Genomic DNA, 23,642 nt, shown 5'->3' on the forward strand with positions numbered 1-23,642 from the left:
TTTATGTTCACCATATAGTTTCTTGTATATGTTACATATAAGTATACTTTTATTGGTGAATGTTGGTGAAACATGTTGATCTCGGATGAGCTCTTTAATAACGAATCTTCACTTTTCAACTTGTGAATCCAACATTCACTAACTTTTCTCTTTGTGTATGTTAATAGTTATATGTGTTTCATGTTTGTATATATGTGTTTGTTCATGTACATATTTGTATACTTGTGTTTTCCTTTATGTTCGTTTAATCATTGTATATATTTGTACCCGTAACGTTTGTTGAGTGCTTTGGTTAGGACACTTTCTTTAGGCTTGTGCGGTGAGACGTCACCATGGCATGATTGGAGGAAGCTACTTTCCAAGCACCAAAACAATAAAGGCGTCGAGCTAACGACGTAAAACAAGCGCTTGTTGGGAGGCACCCCAACGGTTGTAATGTTTTGGTTATTTTTATGTTTATGAGGTATTTTGGTGAAGTGGAGAGAGTTGGAACAACAGATCCTGTTCTGATTTTTCTGGTTTCTGCTATGTTCGCTAAGCGGAGCAGAGCTCGCTAAGCGAGCATAGCAGAATTTTTTTTTTCTGCTCTGTACCAGTGGGGTTCCCATTCCACTTGGTTCACTTTTTTTCCCACTTTCACCAAGGCTAATTAGTAATATATATTAGTTTTATTTTTCTAATTCTTTTATTGGTTGTTTGGATTCAAATTTTGTTCGGTAATTCGAAGATTTTTGAGGTGATTTTCCAAAGCTTGAGTGTTTCAACTTGCGGATGTATGGTAGGATTTTTTTTTTTGAAGTTGTATCATTCAAGGTACTCATTTATCGCTTTCTATAGCATAGCATGTTTAGAAAACTTTTCATTTGTACAATTATCATACCATTCATTCTTTTGCATTACTTTCTTATTGATTGAATCACTTTGGTTCCCAAACCATAAATGTGAGGAAGCTTTCCATTGTTTACATATGTTGGAAGCCACAATCTTTGTTTTAACTAGATTTTATTATGCTTAATCTTTTGTTTATGTTGATTTTATGAAAGCATGAAAAGGATCAAGGCATTTTGTTTCATTTTGAGCACAACCACCATAACTAAATAATCAATTCACCTTGTGAGTGTGTGATCATTTGTTAACCCTTTTGAGTTTTTTTTTTCAATGTCCATGTTGTTTTTGCTAAATGTTATCTTTGAGTGTTTAGTTCTCATTTTTGCATGGATGGTTGATTCTTTGTTTTCTTGAACCCTCAACCATGATTTTTGGTATGAATTTTTACCTTGCCTTAGAAAGTAGGGAGTATTCATATGATGGTGGGGTTGAATTCAAGTTGGGGAGAGAAATGGTTGCTACTTATTTGGTTGTTGCTATGAGGTTGAAAAGAAAGAAAAAGAAAAAAAAAATGTGAAAAGAAAAGAAAAAAAAAAGTGAAAAAGTTTTGAAAAAAGAAAAAGAAAAGAGAAGTGAATAAATGTGCTAATAAGTATTGTGATTGGTTTGAGAAACTTGTGGTTATGGAAGAAGTTTAATCGAGGTTTTGTTGTTTGAATCTTTGGTGGATTGATCACTCCCTTAGGTTTAGGCAAGTTTTTGTTTCGATTAGCCTTAGGACATATCCTTTTTTTGTTAACCAAGCCACATTACAACCTTGAAAAGCCCTTGTGATCTTGCTTTTGTATCTTCAATGTGATTTTTGGATGAATGCATAATTTAATCTTTTGTTTGCAAGATTGTTGGATGAGTGTTAAAAGTCCTTCACCTTTGTGTGTTCTTCATCCATTGATGAATTTTTGCTAGGTGTGATTCATGATGTGAGCATATATTGTGTTAGAATGTTTTGTATGCCTTTTGTGCTTAGGATTCGTTTCGTTTATATGTTGTCGTTATAGGATAGTGGTAAGTACTTACTTTGTTTATATGTTTTTATGTTGAACCATACATTTGTTTTTGGTTTTTCTAAACTTGTTGATTCACAATTCTTTGGTTTATTACTTTCAATTATTTGATTTATTTTACATTGTTTGAGGACAAACAAAGTTTCAAGTTGGGGAAATTTTGATAAGTGCCAAAATGTCAATATTTTGAGTACATATTTGTGGCACTTATCGATTCTATTCTTATGATTTTTGTAATAAAATCCTAAATTTTGTTTACATATGTGTATACTTGTGTTTTTGATTCATTTTTATACCAATTAATAGTTTTCCATTCATTTTATAGGTATTCATGCATCTTTGGAGCATTGAGTAATAAAGACCAAAGGCTAAGCTTCAAGAATGCAAATTCTACCAATTCATAAAAGAATAAGGCTCAAAATAAGGATGATAAAAATTATCATTTTGGTTTTCATTCATTCATTATTGGATAGAGCATTGAATAAGCTTTCCAACGCTTTGAACCGGGCGCAATTCGGAGTTACGATTCTCAACTTATGGCGAAAACAAGATTTCACTTTTGCTGTTAGTCCGCTGAGCGGAGGGGGTCCGCTGAGCGGAGGGGGTCCGCTGAGCGGAGCTCCAGCGGAGCAAATCAGAGTCTGGATGCAATTTTGAGTCCGCTGAGCGGAGGGGGTCCGCTAAGCGGACCTGCTAAGACAGCAGCTCCTTAAAAGGGGCAAAAATCACATTTTTAGGTTATGGGTTGGGTATTTTTGAGTCCCAACACCATCAACTTCATTCTTAGATCAAAATTAGCTTAGAAAACAACTTCGGAGGTTGCATAAGGATGATCGGGGGTGGACTGAGCGTCGAACGGAGCTGACAAACCGGGAGATCTTCGGTTCATTTCTCTTCTTCTTTGTGTATTTCTCTTTGGTTGGTTTTGTTTGTATATTTACTTGAATCTTATGTATATTTACCGATTATAATGTTATGTTTAACTTGCTTTACGAATCTGTGTTGATGTTATCCTGGATTTTTGCTCTATGCTGGGGATTTGGGGTGCTTTAGAGATAAACTTCTTGAATCCTTATCTAGGATGATTATCTGTTAGTTTCTGAACTCTAGAGATAGATTTAGAGCTAACATTCACTGTGGGTATCTGTTTTTAATGCTTTCGTGTTTGAGCGGCGCGCGAGAGATCGCCGACGCGAGAACACGGATGTTCTCGTGACTTCGCATTAGAGATAACCTTAGTTGTGAGATGATCTCGTTTGTGCTCCAGAGATGGACGCTTATGTGAGAGATACATGATAACATAGATGAGTATCGTAGGTTGAGTATAATGGGCTGGTAAGTGTATGTTTGTGAAGAGTGGGTATATTTACATTCCTGATAAGTTATTTCTCTTCTAAGAATGTGTTCATTCTTTTCCTGTCTATATCTTTGTTTACTTTTTGCTCATTCAAACCCAAGCTCGAAACCATAGAAACTGTTGAATGGCATCTCTCCATCTCTGAGGACGATAATTCCCGGATCAATATTTCCAAATCTTTTTTGTTGCTTGCCCTATACTGCATTCAACAAAATGGCGCCGTTGCCGGGGATGGTTGTGGATTGCATCGCAATAGTTTTCGTGGTTTTGAGCTTTGTATATAACGTATATATTGTATAGTTTCAAGTGTATATATTTACTTGTACATGTTTACTTGTTTATGTTCACCATATAGTTTCTTGTATATGTTACATATAAGTATACTTTTATTGGTGAATGTTGGTGAAACATGTTGATCTCGGATGAGCTCTTTAATAACGAATCTTCACTTTTCAACTTGTGAATCCAACATTCACTAACTTTTCTCTTTGTGTATGTTAATAGTTATATGTGTTTCATGTTTGTATATATGTGTTTGTTCATGTACATATTTGTATACTTGTGTTTTCCTTTATGTTCGTTTAATCATTGTATATATTTGTACCCGTAACGTTTGTTGAGTGCTTTGGTTAGGACACTTTCTTTAGGCTTGTGCGGTGAGACGTCACCATGGCATGATTGGAGGAAGCTACTTTCCAAGCACCAAAACAATAAAGGCGTCGAGCTAACGACGTAAAACAAGCGCTTGTTGGGAGGCACCCCAACGGTTGTAATGTTTTGGTTATTTTTATGTTTATGAGGTATTTTGGTGAAGTGGAGAGAGTTGGAACAACAGATCCTGTTCTGATTTTTCTGGTTTCTGCTATGTTCGCTAAGCGGAGCAGAGCTCGCTAAGCGAGCATAGCAGAATTTTTTTTTTCTGCTCTGTACCAGTGGGGTTCCCATTCCACTTGGTTCACTTTTTTTCCCACTTTCACCAAGGCTAATTAGTAATATATATTAGTTTTATTTTTCTAATTCTTTTATTGGTTGTTTGGATTCAAATTTTGTTCGGTAATTCGAAGATTTTTGAGGTGATTTTCCAAAGCTTGAGTGTTTCAACTTGCGGATGTATGGTAGGATTTTTTTTTTTGAAGTTGTATCATTCAAGGTACTCATTTATCGCTTTCTATAGCATAGCATGTTTAGAAAACTTTTCATTTGTACAATTATCATACCATTCATTCTTTTGCATTACTTTCTTATTGATTGAATCACTTTGGTTCCCAAACCATAAATGTGAGGAAGCTTTCCATTGTTTACATATGTTGGAAGCCACAATCTTTGTTTTAACTAGATTTTATTATGCTTAATCTTTTGTTTATGTTGATTTTATGAAAGCATGAAAAGGATCAAGGCATTTTGTTTCATTTTGAGCACAACCACCATAACTAAATAATCAATTCACCTTGTGAGTGTGTGATCATTTGTTAACCCTTTTGAGTTTTTTTTTTCAATGTCCATGTTGTTTTTGCTAAATGTTATCTTTGAGTGTTTAGTTCTCATTTTTGCATGGATGGTTGATTCTTTGTTTTCTTGAACCCTCAACCATGATTTTTGGTATGAATTTTTACCTTGCCTTAGAAAGTAGGGAGTATTCATATGATGGTGGGGTTGAATTCAAGTTGGGGAGAGAAATGGTTGCTACTTATTTGGTTGTTGCTATGAGGTTGAAAAGAAAGAAAAAGAAAAAAAAATGTGAAAAGAAAAGAAAAAAAAAAGTGAAAAAGTTTTGAAAAAAGAAAAAGAAAAGAGAAGTGAATAAATGTGCTAATAAGTATTGTGATTGGTTTGAGAAACTTGTGGTTATGGAAGAAGTTTAATCGAGGTTTTGTTGTTTGAATCTTTGGTGGATTGATCACTCCCTTAGGTTTAGGCAAGTTTTTGTTTCGATTAGCCTTAGGACATATCCTTTTTTTGTTAACCAAGCCACATTACAACCTTGAAAAGCCCTTGTGATCTTGCTTTTGTATCTTCAATGTGATTTTTGGATGAATGCATAATTTAATCTTTTGTTTGCAAGATTGTTGGATGAGTGTTAAAAGTCCTTCACCTTTGTGTGTTCTTCATCCATTGATGAATTTTTGCTAGGTGTGATTCATGATGTGAGCATATATTGTGTTAGAATGTTTTGTATGCCTTTTGTGCTTAGGATTCGTTTCGTTTATATGTTGTCGTTATAGGATAGTGGTAAGTACTTACTTTGTTTATATGTTTTTATGTTGAACCATACATTTGTTTTTGGTTTTTCTAAACTTGTTGATTCACAATTCTTTGGTTTATTACTTTCAATTATTTGATTTATTTTACATTGTTTGAGGACAAACAAAGTTTCAAGTTGGGGAAATTTTGATAAGTGCCAAAATGTCAATATTTTGAGTACATATTTGTGGCACTTATCGATTCTATTCTTATGATTTTTGTAATAAAATCCTAAATTTTGTTTACATATGTGTATACTTGTGTTTTTGATTCATTTTTATACCAATTAATAGTTTTCCATTCATTTTATAGGTATTCATGCATCTTTGGAGCATTGAGTAATAAAGACCAAAGGCTAAGCTTCAAGAATGCAAATTCTACCAATTCATAAAAGAATAAGGCTCAAAATAAGGATGATAAAAATTATCATTTTGGTTTTCATTCATTCATTATTGGATAGAGCATTGAATAAGCTTTCCAACGCTTTGAACCGGGCGCAATTCGGAGTTACGATTCTCAACTTATGGCGAAAACAAGATTTCACTTTTGCTGTTAGTCCGCTGAGCGGAGGGGGTCCGCTGAGCGGAGGGGGTCCGCTGAGCGGAGCTCCAGCGGAGCAAATCAGAGTCTGGATGCAATTTTGAGTCCGCTGAGCGGAGGGGGTCCGCTAAGCGGACCTGCTAAGACAGCAGCTCCTTAAAAGGGGCAAAAATCACATTTTTAGGTTATGGGTTGGGTATTTTTGAGTCCCAACACCATCAACTTCATTCTTAGATCAAAATTAGCTTAGAAAACAACTTCGGAGGTTGCATAAGGATGATCGGGGGTGGACTGAGCGTCGAACGGAGCTGACAAACCGGGAGATCTTCGGTTCATTTCTCTTCTTCTTTGTGTATTTCTCTTTGGTTGGTTTTGTTTGTATATTTACTTGAATCTTATGTATATTTACCGATTATAATGTTATGTTTAACTTGCTTTACGAATCTGTGTTGATGTTATCCTGGATTTTTGCTCTATGCTGGGGATTTGGGGTGCTTTAGAGATAAACTTCTTGAATCCTTATCTAGGATGATTATCTGTTAGTTTCTGAACTCTAGAGATAGATTTAGAGCTAACATTCACTGTGGGTATCTGTTTTTAATGCTTTCGTGTTTGAGCGGCGCGCGAGAGATCGCCGACGCGAGAACACGGATGTTCTCGTGACTTCGCATTAGAGATAACCTTAGTTGTGAGATGATCTCGTTTGTGCTCCAGAGATGGACGCTTATGTGAGAGATACATGATAACATAGATGAGTATCGTAGGTTGAGTATAATGGGTTGGTAAGTGTATGTTTGTGAAGAGTGGGTATATTTACATTCCTGATAAGTTATTTCTCTTCTAAGAATGTGTTCATTCTTTTCCTGTCTATATCTTTATTTACTTTTTGCTCATTCAAACCCAAGCTCGAAACCATAGAAACTGTTGAATGGCATCTCTCCATCTCTGAGGACGATAATTCCCGGATCAATATTTCCAAATCTTTTTTGTTGCTTGCCCTATACTGCATTCAACAAGCATGCACGGAGTAAAAATTGCAAAAACGTAGATATTTAGAGTATACTACGTAGGCCAAAATGGTTGAACAAACACCAAAATGGCTTCGTGTTCAAGCAAGATATTTGGCAAATAAAGTAAAAAGACAAAGCAATGCCAGAATATTTTTCATTAAGAATAAGAGAGTACATTCATTTTGGGGATTGTGTTTCCACCAACTACAGAATTAAAAGCATACTAGAGGCTAACAAAAGGAGCATTCAAAATTAGAAACAATAAAACTAAGACCTATAACACCTCCATCAGAAGCCTCAGACAACGCACCCTCTAGTTAATCCTTTGTTCTAAACCCTCCAAGGATAGCAGGGGCAAGCTTTCTGCTTCGAACATGTCTAGAGATCCTGACCTACGCATTCTCCTCACTATCCCCTTTTTGAGAAACATGTAGGACAACAATCTTCCATAAGGAAGACATGTCACTACACCTTGACGGGAGGCAGCCATAGAAACAGCTTTGACAAGCTGTTTGAAGATCAGTGGTGGAAAGTTGATTTTCTTTCCCCGGAGGGCACAGAGTATGAACTCCAGATCCTCCATCATGATGTTGTCTAGATCATGGTTTCGTGGACGAAAGTTGCCCACTAAAAGCTGGTGCCAAATCCTAATGACTTTAGCGCTAAAGGGATCATTGTCCATGAGGGCCCTCAACATAACATAGGTAGTCATGTTAATGGTGTTATCATCAAACGCTTCTCCAAGATTGTTACATCTCAGCAGGTCAGAGATGGTTGAGGGAGTAATGGTAATATGAGCCCTTCGAACCTCAGATACAATGGTTGTTCTCCCTTCTGGATCTATGTGCAGGGACGCAAACATCCAGAAATCTGCTAACATGTTAGGATAAACAGACCCCTCCAGGATTTCGTGATAAAACTGGAGTTGTTGGTTGGCAAAGAGTGCGCTGATACTAATGTGGTTCTCATCAAACTCTTCCTCAGAAAGTTTGAATTCCTTTTTGATGCAGGATCTAATGGTAGCATAAGTCAAGGGTTGCGCCATTTGAGAAAGAGAATGCAAAAGATTTTGTCAAATTCTGTATTTGAAAGAATGTAAGGAGAAGAGAGCAAACTTTGATAAGAGTTTGGGAAAAGTATGAAGAAAGGAGTGGAATGCTAACACTTTATATAGAATACGTTGGCCATAAAAGAACGGTTCATTTTTTAGTGTTGATTGCACTGCGTTTGGTATCCCCAAGAGAAGTTATGGCCTCCGCCGTTTCCCACCTTGGAAGTTGAAGTGTAATCATGTTAAAAACTGATACACGCACGTCTCAAATAGACGTTTTGAAAAAGGTGATGTCATCATTTAATGATGGTTGCGGCTAAGGGAAGTGGAAACGTCAAGTCTAGGCTTGAGAGGCTGCGAAGAGTAATCATGTCACGTGGGTACATTATTAATATCATTATGATAATAAAACAATTTTGGCAATTTTTAGGAATTGCTAAAACGCTACTCATGACAACTGCAGAATTAGATGCATAGAAGATTGAAAGACAAAATTGCATATATATTCCTGAGAAAGTTTGATTACAATAAAGAAAAGAACTAAGTGCGAAACACAAAAGGATAGTACAAGGTCCAAAGTGGTTAATTAAAATCCTCGGGAAGGTTATCTTTCATCTTCAAATATTGAGATTCCCATAAAGACATATGACGTTCGATTAACGCTTGTTGTCTTTTCAGTTCTTCAATCTCTGGCACTAGCTTCTGTGCCGTCTCGAAGTGTTGAATCCCTAACTACGCCACTTCAGTCAATTCTTCCTGATGAGTTTGTTGGATTGCTGCCTGACGAGACTGGGCATTCTTTATCTTCTCTTCGAGGAGTACAATTTCTTGTTTCCAGGATTTGATATTCGTTTCACAATCTTCATTTTCCTTCTGGTTCTTCGAACGTTCAAGCTTAAGGGCGTCAGCCTTTTTTGTTGCATCATTTGCAGCTTTCCAAGAAGAACTATGAGAAGTCACCTTTGTTGTGAGTTGTTCGTCAACATTCTGTTTTCGAAGAAGATTAGATTGGAGTTGATCAATCAGAGAACCCAGTAAAACAATCACTTCCGAGACTTCCTCTGAGACCAGAAGTAAATCCACTTTCTTCAAAAGATTGTTTAAGCAGTAACATCTGGTGGAATCCTTGCTTAGAGCTTCAACAAGGTTGGTTTCAAAGAACTTTTCCCTTATTTGATGAAGGAGATTAGGAATATCATCCTTGTCGCCAGTTTCCACCAGGACATTAGAAGAAGTTTCAAGCCCAATGGGCGAAACGTTATCAATACTCATCATGGTCTTGAGGAAGCTTACGGGATCAGTTTTCTTGAGTTGCTCCAGTTCTGAAGGAGTGAGCATCGCGGGGACCTGCTTCGAAGTAGTCACAATAATGACTATAGTCCCGAAGGTCGAAGTTTCATGAGGACCAGGCGTAGGCAAGTTGGAAGTTTCCTCCGCAACATCTTGTTCAGATATAGTATCTTCGCTGCCAGTTGGTTCTCCAGCTGCATTACCACTATCTGAACATTGAGGATTTTCCCCCATATTGTCATCTTGATGAGTAGGTGGAGAGTCATCATTTGAATGGCTTTCTTCAGCAGCCACAGTTGGAATGATGGTTGCAAGAGGTTGAGCGTCTTCAACAACCGGAGAAAGCACAGGAGATTTTTGTCGAGAAACACCAGTGTTGAACAGTTAGAATTAATCAAAATGGAAAGGTTGCAAGAAGTTCATTTGTCACTAGAAAAGGCATACGCTTACCTTGAAGATTGTCAAGATCAATGTTGAGACTAAATGTCTTGAGATCAGAAGTAGCCGTACCCACATCATCCTACATTTATGAGGTAAGATGTTGAACCTAATCATTGAAATTAAAACTTATAAAGATGATTATGTTATGAAATCCAAATACCTTGGTTGGAACGTTGTCTGGACTTGAGTTGTGGCTCTCTACAATGGGGATAGTACTAGCAGCTTCTAAGGGTGATTCCTCAGAAGATACCTTGTCACTCGATGAAGTAAGCTTCGAAGTCCCAGATCCCTTTCCTTTGGCTGAAGGGGTGGCAACTTTCTGTCTTTTCTTCAGTGCTTGTCTAGTACGAGGAGGAGATTTATCTTCGTCATCTGAAGCAGCTGTTTGAGGAACTTTTCGCTTCGAAGATGCTGGAGGTTTCGAGCTCTGAAAATACATATTAAAACCAAGTGAGTAATATTCATAAAATAACACAAGTCAAAATGTAAAGTATGTATGTACCGTGGGTTTCTTGCCAGTGGTGACAGAATCACTCCCACTTGTCTTGGTGCTCTTCGAAGCTCCAGAACCCTTCTATGCAGGGGCCTCCTTGATATTTCTCTTTCGAGTAACGGCTGTGAACAAAATGTAAATCAGTATTTCAGTGAAGAAGGAGAAGTTTGTCGAAGGATTGTCTAAACCCCAACCTTCAGGTATTGGAGTCAAGACGCGAACGTGCTCAAGACCTATATGAAGATGTCCTTTGAAAGTATCCAAGGTATGCTTAGTCGGGACCACTCGTTCAACGCGTTTTTTAGATTGTACCTGAAGGATTTTTATGAGATTCCCACACATGAACCAGTCTGGAAAAGGAGGGCTTAAAGCCACACCAAAATCAGCACTAGGTAGTGGAGGGAATTTTGGGGGATTAAGTTCAAAAGCCACTTCATAACGTAGTTCAGGTCGAACGGACATGGGCAATTTCAACTTATCCAGTTTAGCAGAAAACTTTTCACGTAAAGTGACCGCAGCCTCACGAACGGTCCGACTGAGATCATCAGGCCTGTAGATAGTTTCAAAGAATTTTTGAAATGCTTGGATTTCTTTAATATGAGTCGAAGTACCTTTGTGAAAATTCACCTGCACATCAGCAAAAGCTTCAGTTAGTTCCCGAGTAAGGCTTTCAGCATTGAAGATTTGCATAGAATAATAATCTGTCCACCATTGATGAAAATCTATGGTAGAGTAAAAAGCAGGTTCGAAAGAGATGGGAGATAAAGTAGTGATGCCAACATATTTGGAGATTTTTGACTCATATTCATCTTCTGCCAGATGCGAAGTATGTAGACACATGTGATTCCTTTTGTCGTACAAACATTTTGGTTTGAGTTGAACCAACCCAAATTGTCTCGAAACCAGATTTGGTTGATAACAAAGAAGACAACAGTGACTTTTTGGAGATCGAAGTCGGTGATATAACAACTTTGGGGTGAGGAAAGCTTCCCAGATAGCCATGGATTCAACTTGTTGGTCGGAAGAAGTTGCTGGAAATTCTCGAGTAAACCATTCGGGACCCACTTTCCGTGGTACGAATGGAGCCATCGAGGGACTAAATTGATAACGTTTAGCGAACATCATTATGTATGCCAAGAAGTTTCACGAAGTTTGCCAGTTTCTTCTTTTGGAGTTAGGTAAGCTAGTCTGGTCCCTTCCACTGTTCGATTCTTTATAGCTGCAATTTCTTCATCCACAACACTTTTGTATGGGAGGTGAGCCTCAAAAGTGGCATTAAGCCATAGTTGCAACAACCAGAAAGGACAAGTAAAAAGAAGAGATCCTGTTTTGTAGTTCTTAACAAGGTCTGTTGCTTCACCGAGATTCTCGTAGAGAAATCCTAGAATTAACTGGCTTAAGTTTAACTTTTTCCCAGCATTCAGCTGGTCAGCCATGCAAAGATATCTCTTTGCTACTTGTATGGACCTAGAACAAAAGACGCATCTTGAAAGCCAGAGTGCTAAGAATGCAATATGTTCTTCATCTGAGACTTCTGTGGTCGTTTCGTTGTGGTATTGTTGAATGAAAGCAGTGTAAGTAACTGTTGCTTCATTAAAATTGATGGTTTTAGTATCTGTTGCACCCTAGAATTTGCCCACATATTTAATTTCTAACTGGCTTAAGTTTTGCATTCATGTACATACTTCATTAGGTCATTGACATAACATACATCATTAATCAATAAGCTTGGCAAAAGATCGAGGTTGTATATAGAGCTGAGGTTTCACATGGCTTGAAGTTCATACTTTGTGCAGGCTTGTTTCTGTTGAATTTTCAACTAATCGTGGATTAAGGTTCCTTTCGCTGTGATTGTGTCAACTGGTGGATTTTCAGGGTTGTTCCTATGATCATCTTATTGTTAGGGTGTCATCTAGTTTATTCTCCAATTCAAAGTTTGGTTCATTTGATTACTTGAAATACAAGCTATCCGTTTGAAGCTTCGCCAAAAGAGTGTGTATTCATTTGTTTGAAGAAGGTATTGGGCCACTTTCAGTTGTTAAAGACATTTGGCAAAATTTCAACTTAGTCAAAGTCAACCATGGGCGGTCAACTTTGTTACTGAAGTTCATAATGAATCATCTTGGGCTCTTGTTTTATGATGTTTGTTCAAGTTGCAAATTGAAATAAATATAAGATTCATTTGTACATTTAGGAGGGAAATGTAATTTTTGAATTCAAAGTTAAAACTTGTCACATGTTGCTTCAAAGTCAATACCAATACGAGATTCGTTTCAATACAAGGTCACCAAATGAAAATGGAAGATCTACAAGAAAATGTACAAAATAGGAACAATTAACTTTTCAGAACTTTTGACCTTTGACCAAAGACTTGGATTACAATTCAAAGAAAATGAAAAGGAAGAGAATAATAGTTACATTCATTTGAAAGAAAAGAACTTCATTACAACATTCCAAGTCCACACATTACAAAATGAATTCAGTCCATTCACTATGCTAAAATCCACATCCATCCATGATTATCCTACTGCTACTTCATCATCAAACTCCATATAACCTCATACAAGCCACAGAAAGAAAACCAAATTAACAATATATGAGACCAGCCCCATTTTCTTTTAATTCTTAACATTCAACCATTACACACCAGTGTCGTCGCATACATAATTCAGCATCCACATTCAAATTCATATCAGCAACATCCCACATTATCAACCTACAAGTGAACAAATGCAACACTGTCAGCTAGTGTGCTTCATACCTCAGAATGAAATCATGCTCACATTCAAATTTCCATTCAAATTCGAAAGCACATCATGGCAGCCCATTTTCACCATAAGAATTCAGGCAATACACCAAAGCTGGCAGCATTTAACCTCACCAAAACCGAATTGCACCGTTAAACTCTTCAAATAAGAGACCCTGCACAAAAAAAGATCAAACCGATTCAGAAACAGCCCCACCATTCCCCAAATTCAAACCAAAAGCTAACGTTCATACTAACAGTCAAGCATTCAATAAAGGCGTAGGATTAATGCGATTCGAAATAAAGCTTCAGGACCTTAACAGCTCGGCAGTGACACTTCAAAGCATACGTACATGGCATCACACTTTATCATGACAAGTAAATGATATACAACTCAACAGGAAAATAGATTCACGTACCGTAGCCATTTCACCATATTGCATCAGCAGAAACATACCCAAAACTTTGATTTGTTCAGTCCCCAATCCAACCTCAAAGTAGACTCGTATTCGACCTGCACGCTAGTACAAAAAAACATCATCCACATCTAACTCAAAACCCAAACAGATACAGTTCACTACAAATTAACAGTCTAACTGTTTCTACCTATCACTAACTTTAACCAATTTCCCTAACTTTTTTTTCAGAAACAACAAATAACTAATTCAGTTTCAATCATAATTAACTCCCTAACAGTTTAACCAACTTTCTAACTGTCATGTAACCAACACCTAACCAATTACTAACTGCAACAAACTGATTCAGTTTCACATCCTAACCAACATAACTAACTCTCAAATCCTCACCCTTCAATTCATAACTGAACCCTCTCAATCTCCTCAATCTATATAAACTCAGACTCCACCATTTCACACGTTTTCCACCATTGTTCACGCCCATTCCCCCCATTTCATCACCACCATCACTCACCTCTCAACTTTCATCATCTTCATCCACCAATTTTCACTTCTGCAACCTCTCTTCTCTCTCAGTTTTCATCTTCCTCACCTCACTAAAGCTTAGGAACCCATAACCGTTAGAGCTTCATCAATGGAAGTTCTGAACGGTTGAGCTAAACCTTCAACACCGCACAGTCATCATCTATCGCACCTCACACTAATCTCTCGCACAGACAACGCCACAGCACAGAAAGGGAAGGAGAAGAAGATAGGAGAAGAAATATTGCAAGAAGCTGGGGAATTCGTGTTATTACCTGAAATCGGAGCTTCCTCCGCCGCTCTTCCCGTTGATTTTGCACCTGAGCTTTCGTAGCCTCATCTCCGGCTTTCTGATCACCGCCGGAGCATCTCCAGAAGGTAAGTCTCGCCTCCTCCCTTATTCATCCTCCTTTTTGCTTTTCTTGATGCTATGTGGTAGATTTGTGTTCCTTGATTATTTCCCCCAAGGTATCGCATCAGTATCCTTCGCTAGTTTCGTTTAATTTCACTTCTCAAAATGCTAGGGTTTTAGGTTTGCTTAGATTTAGGGGAACGGAAAAGGAATCGGAGTAAACTAAGAGCAGATCTAAGGTTGTGAGGTCAAGGAGAAAGAGATGAGGGAAGAATGTTGGACGATTGGCCGTGCTCCGCCGCCTCCGACGCGGTGGAGCGATTTCCGGCGTAGGTGGTTCGAGAGATGAGAGAGACGAGAGTAAGAATTGAGTTGACACGAAGCTGAGGAGTCTTAAACCAACCCTATTCCCCTTCTTCGTTTAACAATTTTTAATTAAGATTAATTGATTTCTTTAATTGAGACTGAATTGAATTTTAATGTAGGATTAGATCTAATTGACATAATAATCTGAACTAGTAAGAAACCCGTGCTGTCGCACGGGTCTGATCGGGATTCACATAACATGTATCAATGACTAAATTATTAAACATGAGACCATATTTTCAATTGGATAACATTAATACAATTATAATTTATAATTATTTATCAAATTTTAATTGTATTTGGAATATCAAACATAATATAATTAACTAATTTCCCGTTCATAAATATTCACGTAGTTTCAATTGTACATTAATAATATTTACCAACTTTTAATATTCACGTAGTTTCAATTGTACATTAATAATATGTACCAATTTTTAAGTATTGATTCATATTTATAATAAATCATACAACCATTTTTATAACTTCAACTATGTAAAACAGTAACAACAACAAAATAGTTAAAAGATAGAGATTAAAATGATGAGTCAATAGCTGATATCTCAGATACGTTCACATCTACCCGCCAATTCATATAAGTTAACAAACCTCATCCAAATGAGTTAATTCTAAAAATTTATTAAATTTTTTAGATATTAATCCATATTTTCAAACCTAAAATGTATGACAGTTCCCGTCAAATGCTTGAAAGTTTTTGTGTTTAATGTGTATTATTATAATAATTACAATTATTATAGTTAATGTATATTATTTTCTACATTTTTATAAAGAGACAAAATTTGCTTTGGATGAAGGTTTCCGTATGAGTCAAAAATATGGAAGATGAAGCAAGAACATACCATATGACAAAAAGAAAGGGTGGTAGGAATGTAGTCCTTAGATTAGTGTCATGTTTTATAGCGATTGGGAGGAGTGCAGAGGAATAAGAAAAGTTGTGAGCATGTAAGTGTATTAAAGTTTAAGATTAGGGTTGGCCTTTTCAATCCTATAATTAGTGTGATTAAAAACTCAACAGTTCAAATGTATCTATTTACTATTAATTAAATAAAAATTGGAATAAAAAATGAAAATTCAACAAATAATTGGGTAATGCCACATCACCCATATTAAATGCCAAAACAATAGTATTGAATTATTTTGTCAAAATCATTTTTATCCATAGAATAAGAACAATTTTATTTATTTTATCAAAGAGCTTGATTTGTAATTACATGTATTTTACTTTTTATATATTTATAATAGATTTAAGAATACTCTTTACAATAAAAGTGTATTAAAATTAAGCTATAAAATTTATTAAAATTTCAAAGAATAATCTGATTTATTTAAATATTAGAGAAAATATATTTATCAATTTTTATTTTAAAAGTAAAAATTTAAATAATTAAACTAAATATGCAATTTTAATATATAAATGAATATATTTTGGGGAAAAAAACATTTGATGTAATAAACGTAAGTGTAGAAATTTTCATCAGATTTATCAACATATAATTAATTATTTGATTTTGGTTATTATTATTATTATTATTATTATTGATTAGTGACATTATTGTCAGGTAAATAGATAAAAATAACATAAAAAAACAACTATGATATATATATATATATATATATATATATATATATATATATATATATATATATATATATATATATATATATATATATATATATATATATATATATATATATATATATAGCATATCAAGTGAGAGCATTTTAAAATGAGAGACGAGAGGAATAAATGTTAACCATTGGATTCATCAAGAGAGAGAAGATAATAGCCACATTATATATATATATATATATATATATATATATATATATATATATATATATATATATATATATATATATATAAGTAAAAAAATTTAATACTATAAAATTTAGGGGTGGCAAACGGTATGTCCACCTTGAAAAGTATGCAAAAAATGGAGTGGGATAGACACGGTTGAAAATGAGAGTCTTTAACTCCGAGCCACAAAAAAGTGAAGATTAGGCAGAGAAAGCTCGTTGACATTGCACATTTTAAATCTAAAAACATAAAAGTATATGTAAATGCACGTGCCCCACAAAAAATCACGAAAAAAATAGGACAAACACATTAATAGGTGAAGGGCCTAAACCCTTGGTGTTGTCATGAAAGAAATTTAACTTTTAATTTTAAAATTTGTTTGAAGACGTGATATTAAAGTTTGCTTTAAAAAGTATTAAGATTAATATAAATAACACGTATACAAAATTAATTAATTAGTATGTAAACAATAATGCTGTTGATATTTGATATCAAATCATAACCAAAATGGTAAATGTAACAAATTTATGGAAAAAATCATATTAGTTTTCATTGGGAAATTGAATGTCTTCCTATGGAATAAGTTGAAAGAGAGTAACGTTACATCAATGTAAATTATGTGATATTATGAATCAAAAGTAATTTGGATAGTGGTGAAATAGAAAGGCAAACCAACTGAAAAAGGAGAATTGATTGTTTCACTAAGAAAAAAATTATTAATAATTTTAAATTCAAAATAAATTAAAGGAATGCAAATGAATATTTTTACTATGAATAGTTTCAATGAAATGATTGCTGAGAAAAATATACCCAGTCATGTGGTTATATTCTAGCAGTAAATAATATTATATTATGAATTGGTTATCATCATTAGTCTTTTTATTTTGAAATTATGTTTCTAATGCTATGTTGTAATCGTGTTATCCTTTATAGTAATCTTATGCAATGAAAGTTTAATATTAAGTAATGAAAGTTTAGTATGAGGCTTAAGAAAAGATTGAAGTGTTGTAAACGCACAGCTGATAAACATGTCTAAGAAAATAGTTTATGTAACACAAATACAAAGCGTAACCAGGTTACACAAATAAATAGACTCATGGCTGTAATTAGAGAAGTGGAAACAATTTTAAACTAATAATTTTAAGAAAAATAAAACAAAATTTTACCTTTTGAACTTTAAATCTAAACAAAATCATCACTGTAATTTAACCATTAACAAAACCAATGGGGTTTCAATAAAGACAATAATTGTAAAGTTGAAAAATTGAAAATAATCCTCCATTGAGGCGAAAATGCAGGATTTTGACAAACTTTAATGTGTAGAAAACCAAATCAAATCAAAGAATAAAAGATGCAAAAATATGGATATGAATGGGTTATGAAAAAGGAAATGAAGTATAACAACAATATCTTTGCAAGCCTATAACAAACTGATATTGAAAACATTTGAGATGCTTCACTACATATGACTCATTTATATCGGTATGATTTAGAGTTTGTGAAAGATGAGATATTTTGGGTTTGAAATAGTGTGGATGCATATATGTAGCTTTGAAAGGGAAGATGAAAATTTTCATGTGAGAGAAGGAAAACAATTATTGGAAAAATGGTGGTTTGAATGGGAAGGTGTAAAACTTCTACAATCAATGTGACTTTTCATTGTTCAAAAGATGTCCCGATAACCATCACATGAATGAATAGATTTAAGGAATATGGAATTAGTGTTGATAGTTAATGATAATATGGAATTAAAAAAAATTATAAAATGTAACAAAAATTGTTGGCATGACACATCAGCTGCATTTATGTTCAAATGCATGTAATTGCAGCACAGTGCAATTAGTCATTTATACCCTTGAAATCAAATTAGATTAAACATTTAATTAGAGGGGTTAACTTGAAATTATCAGGTACTTTCGTTTTTATATATTTATATAGATTAGTCATGTTAACCTGATGATCAATTAGGCCACCCGAATTTGGTAACTCACCCCCACTAAAAGCCCATGTGCGTTTTTTGAAGACTGAACAATGACAAGAACTTTGCTACTAGGCCAATCTGGATTGGGCTATGCGCCCTACTCTTGGCATACCCTGACTTCAAATACACCCCCTGACTCACATTTAATTGATAGTTTTTTTAGATTTTTTACTTAGTTCTTTTTACTATACTTTTTAGATGATAAAAAACATGTAAAATCATAATTTTCTCATTAGATTTTTAGGTAATAACAACACTTAGAATCATAATTTTAGTTTGATATTTAGGTAATAAAAAATGACATAGAAAACAATAAAAATATTTGTTTTAGGATTAATAGATTTTAACATAGTTAGGCTTGAATTAGATTTCCCTTAACACTAAAAACCCATAAAAATAATAGTATTTTTAGGTTAATTTTGCACTAATACTTGAACCGTTTTCTTTATGTTTGTATCATTTCCATGCTATTTTTTGGTATAATTGTTGTGTGATTTTGTTACTAGTTTTTGGCCATATTTTTGGCCTATTTTGTTAATATCATTTTAATGCTCCTTTTAAGAATTTAGTCACCATGTTAACATTAGACTTAGATTAGAATGACAACAATAATTCTAGGCTTAGAAATTAGGTTAGTCTCCCCCATTCTCATTCTTTTTTCTTTTACAACATTAAAACACTTAATAAATACTCAAAATAAAATCCCTTTAAAAAATACAAAGAAAACACTTAAAAAACATTAATAAAGGTTGAAAAACAATAAATAGGGAATGGAAACTTGGGTCTCCCTTGCTTAAGGGAATCACTCGAGCGGAAATTCCCAATCTAAAAAATACAAACTAAAGGGTAACTCGAGTCTCCCTTGCTTAAGGGATCCATTCGAAACACCCAAACTCTCTTCTGTCTCTCGCCCTCGTGGCATTCTTAAGAACATGTTGAATCCATTCCATAATTAGGCGTGTAAGTATCCAAAGGTCGAGCATCGTGGAGTGCGACTTTAACCTCTGTTCAACTAAAAAACACAAAACAAATGGAAACTATTGAGCCGAACTACGACGCTCTGATTCCTGAAAAGGATACGTAGGCATCAAGTCGCGGGGCTTGAACGAGCACACTTGTAAATAATTCCTTCTTTTCCCCGTGTTTATTTTGCATGCATTCGCATTTAGGTCTTAGACATAGATACACCCTTTAGATAGAAACAAACATAGGTGGATACCATCGAGTACGATGGGCGTGAGGGGTGCTAGCACCTTCCCATTGCGTAACTGACTCCCGTACCCTGTTCTCTGGTCGAAAGACCTAGTCCTTATTCCGAGTTGGGTTATCTGGTATTCCTTTCCCTCGATGGGATAAATATATTAGTGGCGACTCTGATCCATTTTTCGCGGGTAGCGACAGTATCCATGAAATTGGGGTCGAAGGTTTCTCTAGTTGGTCGAAGCCCTGTGATAGCATCTACGTCAAAGAGGGTAGGGGTAACCATTCCACATGGAAGGTGGAAAGTATTGTGAAAAGCATCCCAGAAATACATTGATGCTACTAACATGGTTTGGTTATACTCTAAACCTGTTTTAGATAACTAAATTAGGTCGTAAATCCCTAATTCTTTCCAAAATGGAGCCTTTTGCTTTTCCACTTTAGTTAGCCAAGCGTAATACAATTCAGGATCATTTGCTAAAGGGATTGACCTAAAAACTTTCACGAAATTGGTTACATAGTTTAACCTAATTTTCTCTAAGACCGGAGAAGTTTCAGTTGAGGTTTCTTCTGCGTTGTCGGGGTCAACTGAGATTGGATGACCATCTTCGTCTATCTTATTCTTGTTAACTAAAGGTCTAGTTTTATAATAAGCAGGGACAAATTTACTCAAAGAGGGGTTATTTCCTCCCGGTAAAGGACCCATGAAAGCATGAGTTTTTCCAGAAAGTTCAAAAGGAATGATTACCAGATAAGCATAGATGGCGCGCGTCTCTGCAGCATATGGGTCTGGAATGTGTTCTTGATTCCCTATTTGTGTAGGATTTTGAAGTTTCTGAATGGGTTGAAGAGCATTTGAAGAAGACGCCATGAGTAAATTTGATTTGAGGAATGGGTTAAGTATAACCAAAGAGGATTTTCTTTTCTGTGAAGAAAGTAAGAAAATAGAAGTGAAAGTTATGAGAGGGTAGAAGTTCAAGTATTTAAAGGTTTAACGGAAACCCTTTCAAATCTTTTGGGTAAGAGTCAAAGACACGCGGCAGGAGTTGATTTAATCCAACGGCGGTCGAATAATTATTAGCCTTACTCCTAGTATATAGGAGTAATGATCATGAAGTAATGTCAGAACATGGGAATGTAAGTTCTGAGAAGACATCTTTGAAAATGACAAGACGTTTTGAAAGTGGAGTCATAAATGATTATGACGTTAGTCAGTTGTCTTGGAAATCTAAGAAGTGAGTAAAACGGAATCTCATCATGACAAGAAACGTCTATTTCTCTTGTTTTCGAAACAGGCATTTATTGGGGGCAATTTGTTGGCTGAAGATTTTGTTTAGAAAGAATACTCTTTGAAGAGTTAGAATTCGAAGGAAGATGGTTACTGATGACCATTTTTGAGATTAAAAATGGCTACTGATGGCCATGTTTCGAGAATGATTGTTTGAGTTGGAACGAAGATAGTTAGAATTGGAGCTAATTCGAAGAGGGTTATCTTTAAGACTTAAAACTTTTTTGCGAAATACGAAGGGTACTGAAGCTTAACGTATTTTCGTGACATTCTCGGTTCTGATCACGTTGCCACGCGTCGAAAGAGGATTCAGGCGGGAGGATTTGAATTTCGAAGTAGTCTGTGTAACCGCACAAGGACAGATGGAAACCCAGGGATTCTTGTAAGCAACGTGGCATCAGATTAGTGTAGGACCGTTAGGGTCGAAATTAGTATAAATAAGGGTCTTAATGTTAGGATTCCGTGTGTTCATTTTGTACAAATCACTCACAAATCACTCAAGTATCAAGTGTTTAGAGAACGAGTTCGCTGAGAAATGTACGTATGACACCAACACCATTTTAAATACATTTGTATCTTTCTTTATTCAAGTATCTTTTCAATTTCTTTTATTTTCTTTGTTTAACTTTCATTTTGAAGCACTTTACATTTCTGCATTTTACATTCTTGCACGTTACATTTCTGCATTTTACATTCTTGCATGTTATATTTCTGCACTTTACATTCCTGCAATTTACATGCTTTTGTTTACGTTTCGTTTGTCGAAAGTCATATTAACATATGTAACAAGTGTTGTTTTTAAGTGAATATTCATTCGATCACATCACAAACAAGTTTTCTTGAAGTCAGAACAAACAAACATGAATCAAATCATATCAAGAGGCAATTGTTTGACTATGTCCTAGGATCAATCTAGTCGATCCTGCGAGTAACCAAAGTATATTTTATAGTTTGAAGGACTAGCGGTTGTTTACCGGAAATCACCATAAACAGTATTGCATCAAATTGAAGCAATTAGAAAATTAGAAGAAGCGACTCATCATGACAAGGCCCTGAAGGATGCTCCTAACAAGAATGTGTCCATATGATTGTGCTATCCTATAATTTGAGGGGGTGTGGTAGTTCGGCTAAGAGGAAGTGTCTTCGTGATCTTATCCGTACTTTCTAGGTAGATGTTTGTTTTATTCAAGAGTCTAAATTAAGTAATTTTGATCTGGTGGATGTCAAATCCTTATGGGGAGAGGGATCTATGGAGTGGAACGCTAAGTGGTAAGTGGGGAGGTCTGGAGGTATCATTACTATGTGGAAAGTGGGACTCTTTGAGGTGATTTTCAGTTTCGTTGGTGATGGTTTTTTGGGTTTATCTGTTAATTGGCAAGGGAAGATGATGTATTTGGTTAATGTGTATGCTTCTTGCTTTCTTGATAAGAAGAAAGAGATGTGGAATAAATTGAGGGAGTTGAGAAATAACTTTCAAGAGGGAGAATGGTGCGTTGGAGGAGATTTTAATGCGGTGTGTGATAAAGGGGAAAGGAAAGGAGAGAGAGTTCAAATGGATGGTGGGGAAATTCAGGAATTCAATGAATTTATCTCTTCGATGGAGATGATTGACTTGTCGGTGCTTGGTAATCGATTTACATGGTTTAATCAAGCTGGGTCAACTTGTAGTAGGCTTGACAAATTTTTGATTAGCGAGGGCCTAGTGGATTTATGGGAGATTGATAGGCAGGTGGTGGGGGAGAGGAGTGTATCTGATCACTGCCCTATATGGTTAAACGGTATGGTGAAAGATTGGGGCCCAAAGCCAATTAAACTGTTCAAATGTTGGTTTAACCATGATGGTTTTAGGCCGTTTCTGGAGGAAGGATGGAAATCTTTAGATAATATTCGAGGCAAACCTGGATTTGTGCTAAAAGAGAAACTATCCAAGTTGAAGGCTATGATTAGGAAATGGAATAAGGAGGATTTTGGTGTGGTGGATTTGGAGGTTAATAGCGCCATCGATAATCTCAACAAGCTGGACTCCATGGTGGTTGATGTAAAGGGAGTAATCAATACGGACATAGCTGAGGCCAGGAGTGTTGCTTCTAAATCTATGTGGGATGCGGTTAATAACAGGGAGAGTATGCTGAAGTAGAAGTCCAGATGCAAGTGGATTTTGGATGGAGACGCTAACACCAAGTATTTCCATAGTGTGATGAAAGGCAGATTGCGGAGGAAATCCATCATTGGGTTGAGCACACCAAGGGGGAGTCTGAACAAGGTCGAAGACGTGAGAGCGAAGATTTTTAACCATTTTGCGAATAGGTTCGTGGAGATTGAGGCTGAACGTCCAGAGCTTGATGGTGTTGTATTTAGTTGTCTTTCTTTTGTGGATTGGAATCTGTTGGAAGCTCCATTTTTAACGGAGGAAGTTAAGGAAGTTGTTTGGCTTGGAGACTGTGAGAAAATCTCGGGGCCTGATGGATTCCCGTTGGGGTTCCTGAAAAATTGTTGGAATTTTGTTTCTCATGATGTACTGAAGTTTGTCCAAGACTTTCATGCTAGGGGTAAATTGTCCAAGTCAATTACGGCTTCGTTCTTGGCGCTAATTCCAAAAATCGATAGTCCTCAACAGGTTGAAGATTACAGGCCTAT

The 23,642-nt window shown here is 35.7% G+C and overlaps 1 protein-coding gene and 1 long non-coding RNA gene across 3 annotated transcripts; one reads left to right on the forward strand and one right to left on the reverse strand.

The window, feature by feature from the left end:
- Positions 1-12,715: 12,715 nt before the first annotated feature.
- Positions 12,716-14,795, reverse strand: LOC131607040 (uncharacterized). 2 transcript variants are annotated; one of them, XR_009285181.1, is made up of 3 exons: positions 14,275-14,795; positions 13,481-13,575; positions 12,716-13,237 (listed from the first exon to the last, which is right to left on the reverse strand). It is a non-coding gene; the product is annotated as an uncharacterized LOC131607040 (long non-coding RNA). The 2 variants fall into 2 exon arrangements; XR_009285180.1 differs by having other exon boundaries at positions 13,481-13,582.
- Positions 14,796-22,305: 7,510 nt separating this feature from the next.
- LOC131605163 (uncharacterized) lies at positions 22,306-23,142 on the forward strand. Its single transcript, XM_058877554.1, has one exon. The coding sequence runs from the start codon at positions 22,306-22,308 to the stop codon at positions 23,140-23,142; it is 837 nt and encodes a 278-aa protein (XP_058733537.1).
- The last annotated feature ends 500 nt before the right edge of the window (positions 23,143-23,642 follow it).

The sequence above is a fragment of the Vicia villosa genome, linkage group LG5 (genome assembly GCF_029867415.1).
Source record: "Vicia villosa cultivar HV-30 ecotype Madison, WI linkage group LG5, Vvil1.0, whole genome shotgun sequence".
Taxonomy (NCBI): Eukaryota; Viridiplantae; Streptophyta; class Magnoliopsida; order Fabales; family Fabaceae; genus Vicia; species Vicia villosa.

Bases quoted from the DNA above. Each gene is read 5' to 3' on its own strand.
- LOC131605163 (XM_058877554.1), top strand. From the start codon at position 22,306: ATGTGGAAAGTGGGACTCTTTGAGGTGATTTTCAGTTTCGTTGGTGAT.